Raw genomic sequence first — 22,818 nt, forward strand, 5'->3', positions numbered from 1 at the left:
AAGCACTGATTGGCATGAAAATCAAGATGTACTATAAATATCTGAATAATTCAACCTTTCACGTCACAGTTTCACACTTTCTTCACATTTGGAAGGCGTCTCTACCGTCTCTCTCTGCATTTAAACCTGCCCGTCGTCATTAAAACACAGATAACTCAACCGGAGCCATAAAGAAAATTAGAGCTGGCTGTTTATTGTCCTTGTACAACCCACACGCGCACATTGAACATGCAGTTATCACTTGGGTTAATGGCTTTGTTAATTTGGAGACATTAACAACTGCTTGGCTGTCCCCAATGAATGTGTCACACAGAGCTGGCCGTGTATTGTAAAATGGGTTGCTAAGTAGATTGATTCCTCAGCAGCAAAGCGCAGCGGCGATGTCGGCGAGCGGGTTAATTAAACATTTACACACAAACACCCAACAATCTATTGTGCTCCTCTAATTTATGGCATCAATATGCACTTTAATCAGGATTTTTCTGAGTGAGGCATATGTTTGCTCGCTCCATCCTAATTGGCACCATGCCGGTTTCTGACGCTCCGAGAGGCGACTGGGACCGCCGAGCCCATAATAAGGCCACGCCGGTCCCTCTACTGCGCTGGGAGACGATCCGCTGAAGATCCAAGCACCTGCACCCACACCTCCACCTCCGCTCGCTTTCATCTCCAGCGCCAAACGCAGGCAGACGGAGGGAAAACACCCAATCCTCGCCAGCCCCCCTGTCTCCGCCTCATCCCCTCGGCGATTTTGACGCAGTCGCAACAACGCAAGAATCCACATTTGCACGCCAAAACGTCCAACACTCCCTCGCAGGTCCCCGGTGACCGGATGCGGAAGTGAGAGCCACACCTTTATCAAAAGGATTTTCACTTTCATTCCTTTCCAGAAAACTCTTGGGGGGGGGCGCGAAGATTGGAAGAGAAAAAACTTCTTGCCTATTTTTTTTGTTGTTATTCTCCTAGAATTTCTGTGTTTTGTGATTTGGGCCAGAGGCGTCGACGGGTTCCATCTTTCAAGTATCCTCCGCTGACACAGAGGCAGCGAGGGAACGATCAATCACCTTTCTTTTCCACTTTCTTCTTGGCCTACATATGTGTCAGATAATTTGTTAACACTCGGGTTAAAAAAAGGCAGGTTTACTTCTCTTTCTGGTGACGGAGCGGCACACTCTGCTGCTTCGCTAACGGTGAGCTATGATGAATTCCAATTATCGCTCCATATGCCAGGCCTCATTAGCTGCCGATGTGTTTGCTTACAGCTTAGCCTAAATACCTCAAGTACTACATTTGTGCTGTTTATTTCTCCCCTTTTAAGTCCTCCCCCTCCACACACACACGCCTGCACACACACACACAGCATATCCTTGCCAACCCTGGGCCTGTGGATAGATTCCTTGAGGGTGATGTGTATCCACAACAGCATCTCTCCCTCCGACATGTGGCATGGGTAAACAACACAGTTAGGCCTAAAACAATGTCTGTCCCCGATGACTGCAATTATTTATGAAATCAAACACAATTCAGCATGTCGCACAAATGGGACAGCACTCCGCAGCTGCGCCACCTCTCTCTCCGCTCGGAATCATCTGACAGTGAATCATCCCGCCCCGCTAATACAGCCAATAAATAATCAGGAGATTTTGTTTAACATAACCTTTTCTTTATTACACCACCCACACCAAGTGGAACATGTGTAAGCTATGCAACCTCCGGGTCATCTGTGCTCAGGGCTGAGAGCGATCACTGGCTAAGCTATTCGACCCGGGGTGGTTTCCGCGGCGCGGAGTGAGAGATGCCGGTGTCAGGACAGTATGCGTGCGCTCGGGGGCGTTAGCCTGCAGTCAGCAGCTGCTGCAGATGGTATGTTCACTTTGTCATCCACTTTCTCGACACTGCCTGTGAAGAGCAATTAAGCAGCAGAGCAGACAGAGACAAGCTTGTTTCGCTTCCAACAGGAAAATTAGAGAGGTGGACTGTGGGAGCAGGTCATTTATCACCTGGGTGCATCCTTATCTCGCAAGCGTTAAAGTCTCGCACACAGGTGCTGCAAAGTTCTCCGAATGTCTGATCTTATCAGTGTGGATATCTCCTGACTGGTATGTCAAGGTGAGACTGTGCTCGCAGCTCCTTTCAACTCAATCGCTCTGATTGGTTTTTCAGGCGTGAACAAGGTTGTGTTTACATCTACGACTGATCGCGTGTCCACCCAGAGGTCCAGCCTCATGACCAGATTGAGATCTGGTTGCTCCAATTAGACACGTTTCTGGACCTTATTCTGGATTTGACTCACATTAAGTTAAAGCCTTAAAAGGAAAATGTCATTTGAAAACAAACAAACTGAAAAAGACCCAGTTTGCTTTTGGAAAGGCTCACTGGGGTAAATCAGTTTGATTAAAACCTAATTACAAGTTTAGAAATACTTGACATGGTATGTGTATTTTGAAATGAATGTGAGGCTCCAGGGTCTCACTGAGGTCAGGTTTGGTTGACCCCCATCGAACAAACCTGATTTCATTTGTGTACATGTTTTTCCCTGTGACGTCTATGTGATGATAATCTGAAGAAATTAGACCTCCTTAAATCAATTATATTTTTGATATATGCACCTGTTTTTCCAACAATCACAATAAAGGAAAAGTTCTTTTGTGCAACAGTGTGAACAAACTTCGCCGCAGTACCGACACCCTACATATGCAGCCTATATTTTCTAACCCTCATAAATCACGAGCAGAAGATAAATATGGGAGGGCGACTAAATTAAATGGTACTTAGCCTTGTGAAGTGCACTGTAATAGATCTGAGGAGGAGGTTAAGAGAAGTGGGGAGGTGTGCATCCTCCCTCCTGCAGCCAGCGGTTGTAACCCTTGGTGATCTCCCTCAACACAGAGGAAAGATCATAGCAAGCGCCACCATACGGGGAAAACGGATCTCATTAGCTGGCTGCATCCATCGCCCATCATTTCATTGTGTCCTCGCTCCCTGGGAATATAGCAAGGGGCCTTTGTCTGCTTTGTCCCCAAGCTCTTGTCAAAACCTTCTTAATTATGATTAATTACACACATGTAAAGATTTCCTATTCCAAGTATACAAATAATAGAACACTCTCGCTAAATACTACATTATTAATTAATTTCAGGGTTGTTTGCTGCTAAATAAAACTATGGCTGAGGCTGCTGAGCGGCTTTTTTCCCCCCATGCTTTCCCAGCAACTTGAAAACAGGTCTGTTTCTTCGCCTTGTGCCCTAGCTGCAGGCTCCTCTGCATAGTGGAGCTTTTCCCTCTGTGGGCTCAATTGTTATGGATGCTGTTTATGGCGCTGCTATGACAAGTGTGAAGGGCAGGCACGCTGAAAGATGTATGGCTCGCTTATCTGCTCGGTGTCTGAATATGTTATAGGATTGTAAATGACCCCGTATTGTGACATGGACACAACAGGGAAAGCCCCCTCCCCGCCCCTTTGATTGCCTGTAAGTTTTGGACTCCGAGCGTCAAACATAGCTAAGTGTCTGTAAATTCGTTGGGGTTTTCCATGCACTCATGCTCTTGTGCTGGTGCACTTTGCCATGAAAGCTGCCTTGTGACATCAAACCGGGTCTTGTTGTGCCAAAATTCCCGCACACGATAGAAGTTTTCCCCAAGTTTGCCATCAGTCGTCAAACAAAAACAGCTAACTGCGAGCAAAGAGCGACGAGTGAGTGACAAGAGGCAGACTAATGATAAGCTTTATCAGGTTTGATGGTTTTTTACGGCCTCTTGGAGGAGCGGAGGCACGCCACCGAGGTGTGATCTCGAGCTGCACAGAGAACAATCTGCCTTTGAGACGCGCTCGCTGCACTGAAGCTGCCGCGTCCTTCCGCCTCTTGCTGCATATGCTTTATAGCCGACGATAAAGCGTTTTAGTGCAAAATAAATTGGGATCGTATTGAAATGCTGGTGCTATATATGTCATCGAAGACATACAGTTATTTTTTAGCAAAGCTGGAGCAGAGTTTATCATCGTGCGAGCGCCACGATTGGCCTGTTCCACATCATTGGCCGCTCCTGCTTAGTGAGATTGTGAAGGTCAGAGTTCTCAAGCCTTTTATGGCTGTTTAACTTTGGAGAATTATCACATCGGCATAGCTCGGCTCATATATACAGCTCAGGGGCAGCGTAGCATATTCATTCAGTTCAGAGAGGACAGCAGTCTGAGCCTGCCCCAAAACAATTTCTACGTAGAAATAAAGAAAATATGTTCTGTGCATATTATTTGCTGTTAAATTCAAAATGTTTTGCCCTGAAGTGATTTACACTCATCCTTTTTAATCCTGCGGAATTCTCCCCCAAAAATCTATCTTTCTAATACGAAAACTTAAACTACCTGCAGACACGGAAAACATATTTGAACACTGACATTTTCCGCCACAACTATTTGGCTCTAATTGCTGAGTTTTTTAAAAACTTTGCAAATATAATTACACCTCTACTGAAATAGAAGCGGTAGCAAACACGGAGCTCCATCAGAAAATTACCATAAGAAAGAATTTCAAAAGTTCTCCAAACGAAAGCTGCAGGGGAGGCGGCTTCTCCCATGCACGGTGACATTTTATTTTCCAGCCGTTAATTGATGTTCTGCTGATTAAAGCACATTTTATACCGAGGACCGGAGGGGGGCTGTATTTCTGTGAGCTATCGGTTTGAAGGCGTGGATTGCAGCAGAGTTACAAAGCTGAGCTGAACTCAAAATCTTCTTGTTGTATTGCATCAGAGCTCCTAATTTGGGAAGCCACAGACAAGTGCAATTAAAACCCAAGTTTTGTATTATGTGAAAGTTCTATTAAACTGTTATTGAAACTCCTCAAACTTGTGAAGCAGGACTTTGGTAAAGATTTATATTTGTGTGGCCTTTCAAAGGAAGCACTGCTGCAGACATTTTATGCTCTACATGCTGTTAGATTATAAAATTGATTATACTGGTTCATGTATAAAGAACCTATGTCATTAATCACTGTGTAATATTTTGTCGGCACAAAGCAGACTAATATTTCAAACATCCAGCGTGACTTATTTATGGAAGTGAACAATTGATAAAATGCCAGGAAGGACTAATCTTTTAAAGCACCTCTTACAAAACCCTCTTTGTAGCAATAATCAACACAATCTGCATAATTTACATTAGTTACTTAGATGCATGTACAGCCTGAGCTTAAAGTAAAGACGTTTGTTTTCCTGTGTTTGTGCCTATTAGCCACAAATTAATTAATCTACCATCCAAAACCCAATTAAGCCAGGAGCGATATTAATACGCCGACTGCTTCCCAGAGTGTAGAGGAAGTGTGAGGGAAGCGCTATTATTTTCACAAACATAATCACATTTTGTTGCAGCGGTGGCAACCACAGAAATGCCCCGAATTTACATTTTAATCCATTCGGAGAGCGACTCAGAGAGAGAGACACACACACAAAGAGAGAGAGAGAGCGTCAGGCCTGAGCTGCTCTGAGCTCATGCAGGCTCATTTGTCTTCTGCCACCAGGGGGAGAGGTGCTCCTCACCACAGACAGCAATAATATGCAGCTATAAAGCTGTGATGAGGCAGCTCAAGTGAAAACTTCTGCATTAGCTTCACTCGCTTCATCCCAAACGTTCCCACTCTGGTTTACAACCCGACTATAACGACGCAGCACCAATCATATCATTACAGGCGTCTCGGACTCGAGTGTTCATTCAGCTGGAGTTCACTCGGCCTTTTAGGTTCTTCTATCCGTCAATGACGTGGAAGGGGGGAGGGGGGGGGGGCGGACTCAGCTCCTCCATTTAATATTGTTTGTTTTGTTGTTTGTCAACACAACAGAGGAGATGTGCTTTTCTAAAGCTCAGTGTTAAAGAGGCACCCCGAAGAAGAATACACACAGTGTTGCCATGGAGCCCATTGATGTGCAAATGCTTTCATTTAAATATTTTTAAGAGGATCAGCTCAGATTACGCCAAAGTTTGACAGAGATAATTCGATGGCTTGTGTAGCAGCTTTGTTTGTGGAGACCATCATTCAAGGCACGTCAGACCACCTTCACAAGCCACATAGCCCCTTTAATGAAGTTTACTTTGAGAAATAGGCTAAAGCTAGTACCTTCTCTTCATGCCAGGCCGCATTAGGGGAATCGGCCCAAGCTTTATTCAGGAAAGGAGTTTGTATTTAGTTTTGTAGCCCTGCGATGCAGAGAATCAAATAACAGGTAACGCTGCTACGCGCCCCAGAGGTTAAAACAAACCTCTGATTTTATTTGACGACTCTTCAGAAGTAAATCTAAATCATAGCATTTAGCAGATATATTTGCTCTTCTTGTATTATAGAAATGCACCATGGAGACCCCCCCAGTATTTGGGACAAGGGAGAAGAGCTTAAATATTTATGCCTAAGCCTCTGGAGGCCCACTATTAGTAAAATGTTTTACTTTCTGAGGCTGTCACTCTGCTCCAGCTCCCATTAACAACAGGGCTGACAGGGACCTCTGGGTCAAACACTTTGAGGCAACAAAAGACCCTGATGAAATCACTCAGTGAGACCCAAATTACTTCTGTGTCATTGCTGGACAATATTTTCTCCCCAAAGCATTCCTCCTTCTGTTAACGCCACGACCCCTTCCTCTGCGTATGCAAGGGATTGTTTGTCTATAACACTGGGGGATGGAGATGAGGAGAAGTTCATGGACAATGTTCTGGGCTGTGTTTGCCCCCCCCACACACACATGCAGCAGGGCTGCCCTCCCTCTGTTTTGTTGCGCTTTGTGCAAAAAGTTGATAAAAACAGCTTGTAAATGGAGACGGGCAGTTGGAAATGAACATGTTGGGGTGGAGCAGTGAAGCGGGAAATCCAAATATACAAGACCTCAAAGAAAACTGGCAAAAGCGGAGCAGGCGAAGCCCCCGGCGACATTGTTTTGGATGGCATTGTGATTCAACCTGCAGGAGTAATTGAGAAAATTGTTCAGTGACATAACAGGGGGAAAAAAATCTGTTGGTTGATTCCCAAATGTGTTTTTTTAAGGCCAGTCAGAGCCGTAACACAATTAAACTTATCGGACCAGTTTATCCTCTCGACATGTCCCGTCATGCACGCAGATATGATCTGAGTGACAGTTGGAAGATGCTCTGTGGAGTATCGCTGAGAGTGGCACAGTCCGAAGAGCTGCAAACAGTATCAGATGTGGCTGGAAAGGAATGAGCAGGCAGGGAAGCTTCAAATCCCCTCTCAACCCTAAGTGGGTGGTCCTTTCACTGTGGGTAACTGTGCAGTCGCCAGGCATTTGCACAGAGGGTGTTTTTTTATTATTTTGAGGAGGAGGAAGAAGAGGAGGAGGAGGAGGAGGACTGGCTCTCCAGACGCAACATTCACCATCCCGGGCCCATACATCCACAGAATTAGATTCATGCTACACTGACTTTATTTAGGCTGAGAGTCCTGGCAGCGGCCGCGTTAAATGACAGCCAGCTCTCTGAGGCCTTTCTCTGGATTAAAGGATGATTCAGGAGAGGAAGGCAGAATGGCTTAAGAAAGAATTCACTCGGGGAGAAAGAAGTCCATAGTTTATCTGAAAAAAGTAACTGAGACCTGCAGAGGTTGCCAGAGTGTTTCTGAGTGCTGTGAACATGTGTGAAGGGTGACAGATACATCTCATCCCTCCAGGCAGAGTTCACACAGACAAAATTAAATACCGGCCAAGAAAATGTGCTTTTTAGCACACAGAAAAAACAAAATTACCTTTGTTAGTTTAGTAACATCCAACCTACATCTATTTCTCTAAAAGAGTTAATGTGATAAATTTGTAATATTTGATAAAAATAAACACATTAATTCTACAGTTTTTTTGTCAGATACAGAAAAACGAATGTTACACACACACACACACACACACACACAGAAAACAATCGGCTGACTTATTGAAATCGTGTCAGGAGCTCTTTAATTCCAACAGTCAATATTTGAGCGCCACCCGGGCCTGGGAATGAAAGGCAGGCAGCCTCCACGCCAAATACACGAGAACTGTTTAAGTCGCTCCCACAAGTTATACATTTCAATGATTTCAAAGAGGCCTCCAATTAAAAGCTACAAACATGTCTTTGGAATGCGAACCAACACAATTAAAAGTGCTTCATGAGTGTATTAGAGGAATAAGTTGTGAATTAGCACTTTGAATACACAAGGCTGTTTTCATTCCCCCGACCCTTTCACTCATTCAAGAAGCGGAGGGAGAGGGGTCTTTTTGAAGTCACCCGGTCCCCCTTTTCTTTTTCTTTTTTTTTTTTCTGTCTCTGGGAGCAAAAGAAGATTGAGTCAGCCTAATCTGCTCCTTGTACATTTGAATGTCTTCTGCAAAGAGCTCATCCTGGCCGCCTGATAAAGGCCCAGGTGCAGAGACAGTGGCCGTGCCTAACCTCGCCTCTGTGGGGGCTGTAAATCACCAAGGGGTTGGTGGCGGGGGGGAGCCCGCCCTTTGAAGATACGAGCTTGCTTTACTGGTTGATTTGTGGCCAGAAGGGCAAGCCCTATTCTCCAGCCCCTTTCACAGCTCTCTCTCTCTCCCCGCCGAAGCCCGGAGAGGCTGTCGGGAGGAGCCGGACTCATAACTTGCTGATATGCTCGAGGACCCTCAATCAGGCTGCACAAACACACACTCTGTGCTGTGAGGAGCTGGGCATTCTGGCAGTCAAAGGTCAAGTGGAAGCAGACTCTGGTGACACTGCAGAGACTTAGTCACAGTCAGAAAAAATCATCCTGGAACAAAAAGTTTGACTCCATTTTCAGGTAATTCATTTTTAGAAGCAAACAGTTCTCTCTTTCTTTGAGGGGGGGTTCGAACCGCAGCTCTCTGAGGCCTAAAACAGACAAGGATTTGAGCTCAACCTGACCTTTACACTGATACCTGTCTACATGAGATGTTCAACACATGCGCTTTACTTCAGTCTGTCAATCACATGATTGTATTTTCCATCCGTCATATACACCTTTAGCAAACATTAAAACCTTCTCATTCCTTTCAACTAATCTGTTACACACACACACCAAGTGGCCTGACTCTTCATTTGTCCACTATGGTGCCATCAAATGATGCCAAAGAAAAGAAATTAGTCGACCGTTGCGCGCTCCCTTTGACCCAGTCATTAAGGTGGCCGGTGTGGAGATGCATCTGAAGCCCCTGTGTGTCTCACCATAACACGCAGGCCTACATTCCTCTGTTTGTTATTTAGATCCTTATTTACTCTTGTTGTCAGGGACAGGCTGGGGGCACAGCAGTGGCTTCCTTCATGGGCTGGATAACAATGAGCAGTGGGGAGCAGCCCAGTGAGCCATTCGCCCCCAGCCCTGCCCCGTTTTCAGGAGAGGTTTACTGCCCCTGAATGACTTTCACTCCCCACACACCAAGCCTTCCTGTCCTGCTTATCCCCCTCTGATGCTATGAGAACGTGCAGGTATGGAACTTTCTTGTGTTCCCCTGTAAAGGCTGCAGATACAGCAAGACGCTGGTGTAAAGTCTCCCCGGTCAACTCTAACGAGTGCCTCAAAGTTGTCTTCTCGCCCAGTCTAGTTGGTTTTGCAGCGACCAAGCGACGTTCATTTGTGGTTCTTAAAGTGTTGCTCAAGCTCTTTCATCGCGTTTCATCATTCCGCGCTTGTGCTAATGAATTTAATGACCCAAAAAAGAAGCGGGAAAACAGAGCTTTTTCTCTGGCTCATCACAAAAACTGCCACGAGAACTGGGGCTTCTTTGCACACTGAAGTGATATCAACAGTTTGGGAAGCAAAGTTGCCTCTTCTTTAAAGATTTTAAGTATGGCGGCATGATCCGTCGTGGCAGACGTTCTATTTCTGATTATTATTCCATTTAAAGAAATCAATGTGAGATGAAATAATTGTAGCCAGAGGAGTTGCAGGGACTTGAAAGCTACTTTAATGATGGCGCATTACATCATTCATAAAGAACCCAAATTCCCGGGAGAATCGGTGACTCTTGTGATCGCAACACTTTGGGTTAATGAAGTGTGAAATGCACGATAACAGCAAAATCACAGTTTACACTGTTTTATCAGAGCTGTTTCTGGGCACGCACTCCGCCCTTTGTAACCCTTTTTTTGTTTGGTGACTTCCTGAGAAGGCAAGCCGCGCGTTTGGAGGTATCAGCAGCTGCGTGCTACGTGCCTCTGATCCAAGCAGCTATTGACTTCCTGAGATTTGAATTAATTACTTGCTTCACAAGAGAAACTGGATTGCGGTGGAACCCCCTAAGAAGTCCACTCATTCTTCGGAAACTGCCCCATGGACTTGCAGATGGTTTCACTGAGATGTGCTTTCCCATAGAGAACAATTATACAGGGGATTCTGGCGCTGGCATAAACCTGGAGCACACAGTCTCCATTCTCAACATTTCAAAACAGCCATAGGGGAGGTTTGTGACTTAACATAAATTAGACCACCAGGGAATGGGGAGATCTGAAGTGGTGGAAGGGCAACATTGCAGATAAACGCGGAGCCCTAAAAGCTTCTGCGTAGCACAAAAAAAAAAAAATGCAGAAATTACACGGTGACAGCCCGGAATCAAACAACAGCCAGATTTAAGCCTTTCATTGGACAAACACAAACTCATGCAACCTTCTGCTGCTGCACCGGCTCCATCTGACTTCTACCGCGTGTGTGTTTTCGCTCTGAGAGAAGGGGACGACGGTGACGAGAGCAATTAATGACACCGAGAAACAATTACAGTTGATACTTTTGAGGTCCCCGTGTTAGTCTGAAAGGGATTAAGTCGCCGCTGCATTTGTATTCCGCTGGCTTTCAATTGGCTCGCAGCCTTGTGTTTGGTCTTGTTAGTGCCAGAAGCCCCAGTGATGAGTACACTTCAGCTGTGATGAAGTATCCAGGAACACAGGGGTTACCAGTGGCTGCTAATTAACCTCACATTGTGTTCACTAACAAAGAAACAAAGGAACAAAGTGGAATTTCAATGCAGGAGATTATCACAATCACAAAGAGCACGGTGCTGGATCATGCACTTGATAAGGATTTTCACACTGGCCAGAACAACGTGAGATTAGATCAAAGACAGATGAAGTTACATTAACAAAACAATGTTGCCTTGTTATGCAATAACAGACGCCATCTGAGCTTTTCCCCGGGGTTGGGGAAGCCCCCTGAGTGTGTCGCCATGTCGTGGTGGAGCCCCTCCACAACGCCCGCGTGGCTGCGTTGGATTGTGAAAACTTTATTGCAGCTCTGTTGTGACCAACAGGAGGTAGCGTCCTTCTTCAAACACGGCGGGACAAAGAGGAAACGGGCCGTGTGCTCGCCGGTCATTGTTGGCCCGGTTCCTGTCCCACTAACCGAATGGCAATTACCGCTGACTTCCTACACCCAAGCCCAGAGCTGGGGCTCAGCGTGGGTGCCCTGACCCTGCAGTATCCAGAGGGGGAGAGACAGGAGCTGTCAAATCTCACACCTCTCCCTGCTCCCAAAGGGGTGTTCTCCTCCAGCTGCTGGCCCACAGGGGCCCTCAGTGCACACTCCTGCTAATCAGCTCCATCTCTGGGAGGAACTGGCCCCTGGTGGATGTAGGATCCTTTTTCTCACCTCTGCTATCTCGCACACCTTTGAAGTCCTGTGTAAGTGTTAGTTTATGGCTGGAGAGAGTGAGATAAGATCCCAAGGAAATGTGATAAATGAGCTTTTCGACCTATATAAAAAAGTGGGGGGGAAATTGCAGGTTGCTAAAATCCACAGTATCTGTTACAGTTCTAACACCTCACAGCTAAAGCACTTGAGACCTCAAAACACAGACGTGACAAAGCCAGCACATCCGTTAAATCACCTTATTTGTATTTAGATCTCTTCTCTGGCTGCATTGACAGGCGTTTGATGAGGCTTACAAGATAAATGTTTATCACATGTCATGAGAGTGCAACAGACTCTGCAGACAGGACAAGTCAGAACAAAGCAAGAACTTAATAGCCCTAAGAACCCTCCCTTCACAGGCATTCCAAATTAACACTTTGGAATGATAATAGACCTAATAGGAAGTCAATTGATGAATACACACCGCGCTCGGGAGTGTAGCCGTTCGGTGAACTCGCGTTAATGATGAAATTAAGTAGAGGTTCATGAGAGTCAGATGACAGGGCTGGAGCCTAAAGTTTGATTAATGTTTCTGTTGGTTTTTTGTCTCACCTTGTCTGAACCTGCCCGGCACTTTCACACACTCAGGTGCTAAGAAGAAGAAGAGATCCATGGAGAGAGGCTGGACCTGCGTCACAGGCTGACAAATATCTCAAGTTTGCTGCCAATAAGTTGTGAAATCCCCACTGAGGGAATAACCTCCAGTCCTGTGCCAGATAAAGTCCATTTCATTCCAATTTCACTCTGCAAAAACAAAGAGTTTGCTGCAGTTTAAAGAAAATTTATGGAAATGCTCTCACGCCTACATTTCCTCCTCACACGCTGTGTCTTTGACAGTATGCATCCTTATCTTGAATAACAATTATCACCCATTTCCTGGGACCATCACACCTTCTTTTACAAGATCGGCTTCCATTAGCGACCTTAAATTGTCTGCAAACCCCAGGATGTATCTTAAACACTCTCTCCAAATCTATTTTTATGCAGCTCCGTGACTGAACTCGTCTAAGAAGCAACATTTAAAGTTTCATCAAATGTATGAAGCAGAATTTACGGCCTGCTGTATTCTCTGCCGTCGGCGTTGGCGCGGTGGAGCGGAATCTCGCCACTGCCACCCGCTGACATAATTTGTTTCACAGCCACCACCCAGCAGCATGAATCAGATGTTGACACTCTAATTTCATGCACACACGGGTGTTTGGCTGAGCTAGCCTTCAATGTTGCCGCCGCTGCGTTCCCCTGCCTCTCCCTTCAGCTGCCCACCATACCTGACCTTTGGCCCGGACACGACCGTGCAGTGATTTTAGCCCGGCACTCTCGCATTATGAGCGATGATTTAAAGATTTCATTTCTTAATGGTGACCTGGTGCTTGAGCACAAGGGTTTCACTTGTACAGTTTGTATTATTTATGGATGATGTCACACCCCCTCGGGAGGATGGTCTCCGGTAAAATCAGGTTTTAAAGAAGAAAATTTGATAATCAGCAGCGAAAGAGTGCTTCTTTTACTAAAAATACATCTGTTTACCGTGGACCACAGCTGCATTGGAAAATATTTGTTTTGCTCTGTTGTTTTTTATAAAAAAACTGTGCTCTCACTAGATATAATAAAACATTGCCACCAGCCATGTTTGAGAATGTCAAAGGCCCATCAAGGATTGGCGCTTATGCTGAGCATAATTAATCCAAGCTCTGTATCGTGGACCAGTTTTCCTGTGAAAGTCAACGCTGACAGTCTGCCTCATGAGAGAAAACAGCTCTGCCTGGTGTTGTTTGGCCATGTCCTCATTCTGTCAGCACAGAAAACCAAAGTAAAAGCATGTAGTGACCAGCGAGATAATAGTTTATGCGCAAAGAAAAGAGTGAGGATGATCCACAGAAGCTCTAACCTGACAGCTTCCCCGGTGAGTGAGCGTAAATCCACAAGATAAACTCCTAAACCAATAAGTTGTTTGCATTCGGAGCCACAAAACGGTCAGGCTTTTTTTTTTTTTAAATAAAAACACTGCAACAAATATCCAAACAATAAACAGATAGTAAATAACATCATCCTGTCTGCAGCGGCTCTCTTTACTCGAGGTTAAGTTGAGTTTATTGTGGAAGCCACTGCCTGCATGCATTAAGCAAATCATAAATTATACATGCTAATTACCCTGGGCCACTACTTTAATGAATTATTTTAATTAAACTACAACACTAGCGTTGTGCATGCCGTCAATATTTCATCCCCCTGCCTAAAATGACCTTCCTCTTTGTCTAAAGTGGACCATGAAATGACAAGGACAGCACAGATAACACTTTCTTTATATTCTAAATGGAACAAAAAACGTTGTTTCTGTTAATGAAGGAAATAATATATTAGTATATTATTCATATAAAATTATTATTATTATTATTATTATTACTACTATTATTACTACTATTATTATTATTATTATCCAGTTTGGTCTGGGGTACATTTTGTTTATTATTTTACATATATAAACGTATATAATCGTATTTCTATATTTTAAAAATATATCACACCAATAATATAAAGGGGATTACGTTTAATATCTATATATTGCAGTTCAAAGTTGCTCTAGATTTAATGTGGCACAAGTGTTTGCGTGTTCACATGTTCTGCTGCATGTGACGTGTGATTTTATTGACACAAAAATAAAGCGTGTAATCCATCGGTGCTGTTTCAATCCATTTAATCATCCAGAGTCAGAATTAATGTTACACACATTAATGTTACACAGTCAGAATTAATGTGAAGGGGAGGAAAAAACTAACACTGTTGTCCAAATAGACCGTGGGGGAGGGGTGGATTTAAATTCCAAAAGGGTCTTGCGGCTCGTTTCCTAGTTCCCTGGTCAGCAATGTGTTTGTGAAAAATCAGCCTTTTTGTCTCGCTGAAAAAAAGGCTAAATCTACATTGGTGGCCCAGTCTAACTTTGCTATTCTTTGCACTTTCAATTCAAGTGAATGAGGAAGAATGAAGTGGCCCGAGACACTTTTATTTGATCTACTCGATTGCATACAGTGACGGAATTCTATAATGTATTTGTTTAACGGCCTTGAAAATAGCCTCTTCTACAGACGCCAAAAAGCGCGCTTTTTTATTAGTTTAAACGAGTTAAGAAACTCAGCGCCGTTGATATAAATTTAAACCTGTTGAATAACATTCCAGCGGGCAGGAGAGGAGTAAAAAAAATCACCCTGGAAACGGTCGGATTTACACTTTACTAAAGGGGGAAAAATAAACATGACATTTATTAAATTGCTGTCTATCGCGCTAGAGACGGAGAGGGTGACAGCGTTAGTTGGGACACTTGTGCAGCTTTACTAAATGTGCATTGTCGGGCTAGATTGTGTTCAGCCTACAGCATGATGAATGAAGCCAGTTGTCTGCACTGTGACCGTGGCATCACAGCTCCGTGCATCCTAATCGACTGCACCGAATTCACTGCTGCAGCTCTCAAAGTCTGCAAACAGGCCGAGAAAAGTTTTATTATTTTATCTTTTTATTATTATTCGAATTATTATCATCCAATAAATATTTTCCTACGTATACATTTAGTGAGCAGATATATTATGATCAATAATAATAATAATAATAATAATAATAATTTTGGATAGAATCTTCTGAAACACTTTTGATTGTTTACTTCACTTTTAATGAGAAAATAATTTGATGACCATTTTGTTGCAATTCGATGGTTGCACACCTTTTTGGAAGCATGCATGCTTGCAAAAAAATTTGGCAAAAACAACAACAATAACAACAACGGCAACAACACAAAAAACTCTGAGAAGGCATGCTTTACCTAAATGAAAGTACAAATTTACAGTATCTGATACACGTGGTCACCACAGCATTTTTTTTTTAAATTAAATGCTTCACAGAACATTTTCTGGAAAATATATATCTAAACATAAAAGCTAAAAAGTGCATTTTACAACATTTCAGAATCAGTTATTTGCAATATTCACAACTTGCATTTTACAATAGTTTCCCATTTCTGAAAAGTTTTCATACGTTGTTGCTTTCGCTCTTTTCTTTTGCAAGGACAAGAACAGATTTGAATCCTGGTCCCATTTGGCACGTCCTCACGCATCATCCAGTGTTCAAAGCAAACAAAAACACGGCCATTGCCTCGCAATTTCATTGACATTACAGTGGTCACACAGAAACGGTGCAAAATATTTGCTGTTGGATCAAACTGGAGAAAACTACCACGGGAGGGATGCAAGCAGAGATCAGTTTGTCGTGCCCGCGCTCCTCTCAGTGGCCCGAATTCACAACCATTTGGAAATAAAACTATCAAATAATATATATATTCAAGAGCAATACTTCGCTGTGCGATTCTGTGCTGGACTTTTTATGACACCATTTAAAGCGACACATTCAACACATACACAAATAAATCGATATGCAGCTGCAACTCGCCTCGACGGTCCCCGGCGACAGAAATGAACCATCTTTGGACAGAATGAGGCCCGAGAGCCTGTCAGCAGTTCCTCTGACTGTGGGGTCAGTGCACGGCCACAGACTGGAGCGTGGACGGGCTCGTTAGAGTCTCGCTCGGCGTCGCGGGGCTGCTTTGACTCGTCGCTGTCTGTGGGGAGGTCGGGCTCAGGGACTGCGGAGAGTTTGATAGAAACGCAGGGATGTGCGGTGGTAATGCCGAAAAACCGGGCATGGAGGTCGGGGTGGGCTTGATTGGCACGGGGATAGCCGGTAAGGACTGTCCTCCGTGACAGAGGGACTTAATGGGCATGCCATAGGCACTGTAGTCGCTGCTCGCCATGGAGATTGGGGCCGCCGTGTCAATCACGCTGGTGTTGTACATGTGGGGCCAGGCTGTCGTCAACTGGTTGTGCAGCGGGTACCCGGCAGACATGGTCTGCATGGTGGAGAAAGCCAGACTCCCCGGGACTTTGTACTCTCTGGCGATGATGTTCTCGATGGCGAAGGGGTGCTTAAACGTCGACGACTGGGTCACTCCGAGGTTGTAAGTTGACATTTGGGGAAGGTGTGTCCCGGTGGCCGCCAGGGCGCTCAGCCTCAGCTTGGCTTGCTGCTGAAGGTAATGTGCAGCATCCGACTGTTTACTCGGGGCCAAATGATCTACTGCGCCCAGCACCTTAAATCTTTTGCGGCGTCTCAAGAAACTTCCGTTCTCGAACATGTCTCCGCAGCCGGGGTGCAGAGCCCAGAAGCTGCCCTTACCTGGCTGGTCTGGGCGCCGGGGGATCTTGATGAAGCAGTCGTTGAAGGACAGGTTATGACGCAGGGAGTTCTGCCACCGCTGAGTGTTTTCTCTATAATACGGGAATCTATCCATGATGAACTTGTAGATCTCGCTGAGAGGCAGCATCTTCTCCGGGCAGCTCTGGATCGCCATGGCAGTGAGGGAGATGTAAGAGTACGGTGGCTTCTGGTCGCTGTACGTGTTTCTCCCCGGACGAGGCATCCTCGGCAACAAGCAAGCAACAAAAAGCAGCGATAAAAAGTAGCTTCCTTTAATTCCTTGACGAAGGTTTTCAGCTCTTCATGAAAACAAGCGCGGAACAAAGTTAGAGTGGGCGCAAAGCCGGAGCGGCGCCGTGCGTAAAACAGCCGTGGTGAGCGCCTTTGCGGTGTGCAGGCGGGCAGGCGGGGAACATTTATAGAGTGACAGCCGCGCTCGGTCTTCCGCGCAAAGTAAGTCAGCTTGTCCCGCTAGCGGAGCTGAATAGGCTTCTTTTGGGGGTCCTCGCTAAGACGAGCTAAGTGGACGCCTCCATGGCCTTCCTCTAACCATCTGATAGTTTTCTGCGGTGACATGAGCAGAAAAGGCTCCTGTAGAGGCGCTCCATTAATGTGCCACCTCTTTGCTATCACATGACAATCGCCGTCGGAGGAGGAGGGGGGTGGGGGGTGGCAGGGAGGAAAGGCATAATCTGGTTTCATTTACACCTATTTACACGGACACCTTGAGCCAATGGAAAATATTTCCATTTTAAGACAGGAAAAGGGGTGAAAAGCTTCGGTAACCGGAATTGAACCTCGATGCTGCTCAGAGTGTGAAGGTATGCGCTTATATTCCTAACAGAACTTTAACATCCTCACGTAGTTTCAAATTAATTATCTAAAATGTTTATTGAATTTGTTTCGAGCTATCAATGTGTTTTCATGTGCACATCAGCCAATCTTATTTTAAACCCTTTCGTCTATTTTACGCATGATTTTGATGCAAACCTCGTTTTATTACAGAATGATCAAAACGCTGTGCAACGAAACGCGCTTTTTAAATATTTAACGGAATTTTGTTGACTGTAAAACATGTTGCCGTGAGCAGGTTTGCTGATGATCCGACATTTTGCGGTTTTTTTCTCAGCTAATTGCGCCCGCGGCTGAGAGGAAGTGCACAAAATATAAATAAAAACAACACAATGCAAACAGCGCTCTTCACACTGAAACTTCATGAGGCGATCGACTCTATTGTGTTTATGTAAAACAGATCCAAAAGTACTTCAGAAATGCAAATAAACCCTCGAGGATGGTGTGGCGAAAACTGTATAAAATATCCATAAGTCAATTATGTGAATGTGAAAACCAAATGGGAAGCCTATTTTGAGCTATTGCTATTCAAGCTTTTGGCCAGGGCCACCTTTCCGCTTGGAGGGTTCGCAATGCCAGGGACCACACACACGCACACGCAGATTTGCTCATAATTTATGCTAATTTCCCCCCATAAATCCACAATGCACCCCATCACCACTCTGACGGATTACGAAAAGAATCGCGTTGCGGGGGACATTTTCACGCAGGAACCGGCAGCAGGCTGGAGAGAGCCCTCCCTGAAGACTTTTTAAACAAAGCTGAACACGATTAAACGCCAAAGACATCGTTATAAAAATAAATACATTTAAAAAAAACTTGTGAAAATACTAGTAACCAGATGCGTCGAAATAATAAGAAATATAGATTGTGTGCAGAAAAGCAGACTTTTTTTTCTTCCAGTGCGCGGATTGCCCACTTTTCCCCACAGAGTGCCTTTTAACACCTGTCATTTCCTATTAATGTTCAGCTCAATAGGTTTTGTCCAAAAAGGAAGTGGCCCAGTCGACCCAGTCGGATAATGACAACACAACGCCGAGTACCAAATATCTTCTGACATCCAGCCTTTCATTCAGCCATTAAAAAAGATTATATGGCAGGAAAAAAAGCCCCAGGGAGTTGTGCATGTTGCAATAACTAGAATAGCGAAATATTATTGTGGGGGAAAAAAGATAATGTTACGGAATTTTGTAAAATTTGTTTAAATTTTTTGTGAACCTTTTTTTTTATTGGAAGTTAACCTGCACCGCTGTCTTTAACCAGGCGAGAGGAGCAGAGAGTTCCCTCTTCTCACACACAGACGGCGTGGCTTTTTGAGCTTCAGGGTTATAGGATATTGTAGGCCTTTTGTCCCCGTCCAATGCACACACTGAAAATACCACCATGACTCTGAGCCTGAATGGCTTTTTGAGCTTCTCCCCAAAACTCCCGAGTTCAAGCGGCAGTAGATCAAGTCTGCACTATGTTTGGTCATTTGTAGGAACCAGAACAAAGGTTGGGATAAGCCAAATTGCATTGCACTTGTGAACCGTGCCTCAGCCTGAAGTATCCTTTATAGCAGGGGGGGACCGAGAGCAATTTTGTGTGAGCTTTTTTTTTTTTAAGGGAAAAAAAAAACGAAAACAAAGAGCACTTGCTGAAACAACTTAAAGTAGAGTAGTGAGGCGTGACATTCCCAGGGTGACGAGACACAAAGGCTGAGGTCATGGGGATGAAAAAGAGAATCAAACAGCCACTTTCACACGTCTGCCCTCCTCTGCTGCGCCCCCCGAACACAATAGGAAACAAATGTTGTTAAAAGAGGATCGATGCCATTCATCCCAAAGCAGCGAATGATAGCCAAACAATATTGTCACACTGAATCGAGTTGAGGTATGTTGCCACCCAGACCTGCGCAGAAAGGGCGGGCTGGGGGGGTCTTTTAGGGGACGATTAGCAGAAATTTAAATAGGGGGGGACAGGTGCGACTTTAATGGTTGCATTGATTATTTAAAACTATTTATTTGACTTGGAGTGCGCATTTTTATTTATTTGTTTGTGTTGAATGTTCTGATTAATTTCTATTATTCTTTTTTCTTTCTTTTTTTGGGGGGGTGAGCTTGCTGGATTTCTATAAGAGCATCTACAGGGAACGCGTCTTTAATCAACCTATAAACAGACAAGTGATCGCTAGAGGTGAATAAATTTCCATTTTTCAAGACAAACATCCGCAGCGCCGTTTTAATCCCGAGCTTTTACCGACGCGCTTTGTCCGTTTGCCTAAATTATTACTGCTTCTGCTCCCTGTCGCGGTGATTATGAGGAGCGGGGCTGCGGGTTTAAAGATATTTGTCATGTACCTGCAGCCTGCGTGTCAAACACGTTTCGGTCTGGTTTCCTGCGAACTGCGGCTCTGCGAACCGTCCAATAGGCCCGCGCAACTAATTAAGTCCGCGGTGATTTCGCCCCCCAGAGATGCTTTATGGTGCAATTAAGGACGCGCTGATGACCAGGTATGAATATTCAGCAGAATGACAATTAATTAGCAGGCGGAGGGCTCTCACCGCAGCCTCCTCCATGACCGTTTTGCGCCCATATGACGGCACACTCGCCCCGCTTCCGCCGCTGCTCCTCCGCTGTGAAAGAATAAAAAGAAAAATCATGTTTTTGTGTTTGTGTGTCTCGTCAGACGGTGGGATCGCGCTCCTCCGCAGCTGCCCGCAACATTACTCGGCGACTTCGTACCTGGAAGAAGACCCCTGGGCAATTACGACATATGCTCGGATTATGCGTAATGGTCTAATTACGCAGACCGAATTAGGCATTCATTATACGACGCATCATCTGCAACAGACATCTCAATCAAACACAGAGAACCAGTATTTCCCTCTGCCCTAAGAACTCCACCCACTTAAACAGACCAGTAATTTTTTTTATTTATTCATCTATTTATTTAAGGACAGCCTTAAATGCGTGTGTGTGTGTGTTTGGGGGGCGTCGCCTTTTCACCAGCTGGTAATTTTATGTCTTGAATTTTAGTTTTTTTGGTGTTGGCCTAATGAACAAACATTTTGTGTTATTAAAAGCAAACCAGATCATGTCAGACAATACAAATAAAGCAATCTAAAAGCAGGTTTATGTATTGGGAGAATTTGTCCACAGGCAAGTAGATGGGTGTGTGTGTGTGTGTGTGTGTGTGTGTGTGTGTGTGTGTGTGTGTGTGTGTGAGTGTGTGTGTGTGTGTGTGTGTGTGTGAGAGAGAGAGCGAGAGAGGGCTGCACCAGTCCATTGACTCCACATGGTGAGACGCAGCAGGACTGATGAGGGCTGTACCTGAGCTCAGTGTTTGCGCCGCCGACTGTAACCACAACAGAGGCCCTTGACCCCGCAGCATAATTCACACCGACGAGACAGCGTCGTTCACACTCTCGCTCCATCATTTAGCCCTCCCGTGACAGGTGACGACAAATCATCCCATTAAACTCCACACTAGACTCGGTCATTTGAGTGTGAAGAGGAAAGTTATGAGGGAAAAAAAAGGGTGAACGCGGTATGAAAATAAGAAGAATAATCAGAATCTCAGAGCTTTCATGTGTATTCACTGCAAATAAATTTGCTCCCTATGATCAATAAGCATGTAAATCTCCAGTCACTGTACATATTATTGAAAACCAGACATAAATGCAATATTCAGCAAAGAGAAAGCATAACATATGAACAAACCCTCAACAGAGGAGTGAACCTTCACCTTGAAGCAAAGATTAAAGGACTGCTGCACCACACTAGTGCCAGTTCAACCTCACCAGACAGAAAAATTTAGATAAAAATGAGATGAAACTCTTTGAGATGGATGCAGCAAGGAAATGATTATCAGAGTGCCGGGGCTTTAGCAGCTTCAGAGAGGGCGTGAGGGAGCTCACATGCTGCTGATCCACCATTAAACTTTGATGTATAACACCAGCACCTGACACGTGACATATGAGGGATATAAAAGGATCGATACGCAGGTCGAGTTAAGTGAAATATCCCCCTCCCGGGGTCAGCGTTGTGTGTTTAACCTTTCACCTTTTTTTTAATGGACATCTTCCAAACAGATTATGACAGAAAACAGCCCCGACCTCTCAAATTAATTAAGTGAGGTGTGTGTGGTGGTGGCGGTGGTGGAGGGGGATGAAGAACAAGATTTGGGACCAATTCAGAGGAAGTTGACATTGTTGTTCATCCTCGGCAATGGTGCCAACAAGGCCGTCCTCTGGGGGTTAGCGTGTAAAGCTTCTAACTGAGGCAAATCCTTTTTATTGTGAGCCCGCGTGGTTGGAAGGCACGGCGTCCTTTGTGCTGCTCATGTTCATCAAGACCTTGGCAGTGATCAGAACACACTTACCCAACTGGGACCGTATGAGGGGCATTTTACCCGCCTTTTATCTTGTACATGAGGGAAATGCCTGGTCTCCAAGGATGGCGAAACAGAGCCAAAGACCAGAACAACACAAGGCAGCAACAATGGCGACGTGTTTACAACACACGTAAACAAAAACAGCGACCCCCCAAGGGACTTCTGCCCGGTATTGCGGAAAATTTTAGCGTGAAAAAGTTTGTACACATGCCTCATGTATGGACATGCAGCTTTCGCAGTTATGAAGTCAAACACCTGAAGTGACACGGCCTTCCTTTCCAGTCAGGGTTTCACTCTTGACCTCTGACCCCTGTCTTTTAACGCCACCTACAAAACAGTTACTGTGACAAACAACTTTTTGCAGTATCAGCGCAATGACCGATCACAAAGTGCCACTTCCGCTGATATGTCTTAATTGGTGTGTGATATATGCAGCCGTGACACTTGGATTTGCATTGCTAAGCATAAGCAAACCCCTCACTAAATCACAGCGAGCTCTAAAGAGAAACACAAACAAGCAACGTGCCGCTGCGCGGCACGCTCCGCGCTGCTCCTTTATGGTTGACCAGATCAATGTGCCTCCTGCTGAAAGGTAATATGCATGACACATTTGCAGGCACTAATTCATTTGTTTAGTAATGCGGGGGGAGCTAACCTGCGCAGAAAATAGGGCCGCGGCGAGGAAAATATAAAGGCCCCGTTAATCCA

The 22,818-nt window shown here is 44.9% G+C and overlaps 1 protein-coding gene across 1 annotated transcript; it reads right to left on the bottom strand.

The window, feature by feature from the left end:
- Nucleotides 1-14,324: 14,324 nt before the first annotated feature.
- foxb1a (forkhead box B1a) lies at nucleotides 14,325-17,464 on the bottom strand. The gene has a single exon (XM_029842339.1). It carries the CDS (start codon nucleotides 17,104-17,106, stop codon nucleotides 16,165-16,167), a length of 942 nt encoding a protein of 313 aa, XP_029698199.1. The 5' UTR covers nucleotides 17,107-17,464; the 3' UTR covers nucleotides 14,325-16,164.
- Between the last annotated feature and the right edge of the window lie 5,354 nt (nucleotides 17,465-22,818).

Source organism: Takifugu rubripes, chromosome 9 (assembly GCF_901000725.2).
Source record: "Takifugu rubripes chromosome 9, fTakRub1.2, whole genome shotgun sequence".
Classification (NCBI taxonomy): Eukaryota; Metazoa; Chordata; class Actinopteri; order Tetraodontiformes; family Tetraodontidae; genus Takifugu; species Takifugu rubripes.

Coding starts and splice junctions, on each gene's coding strand:
- foxb1a (XM_029842339.1), bottom strand. CDS start 17,106: ATGCCTCGTCCGGGGAGAAACACGTACAGCGACCAGAAGCCACCGTAC.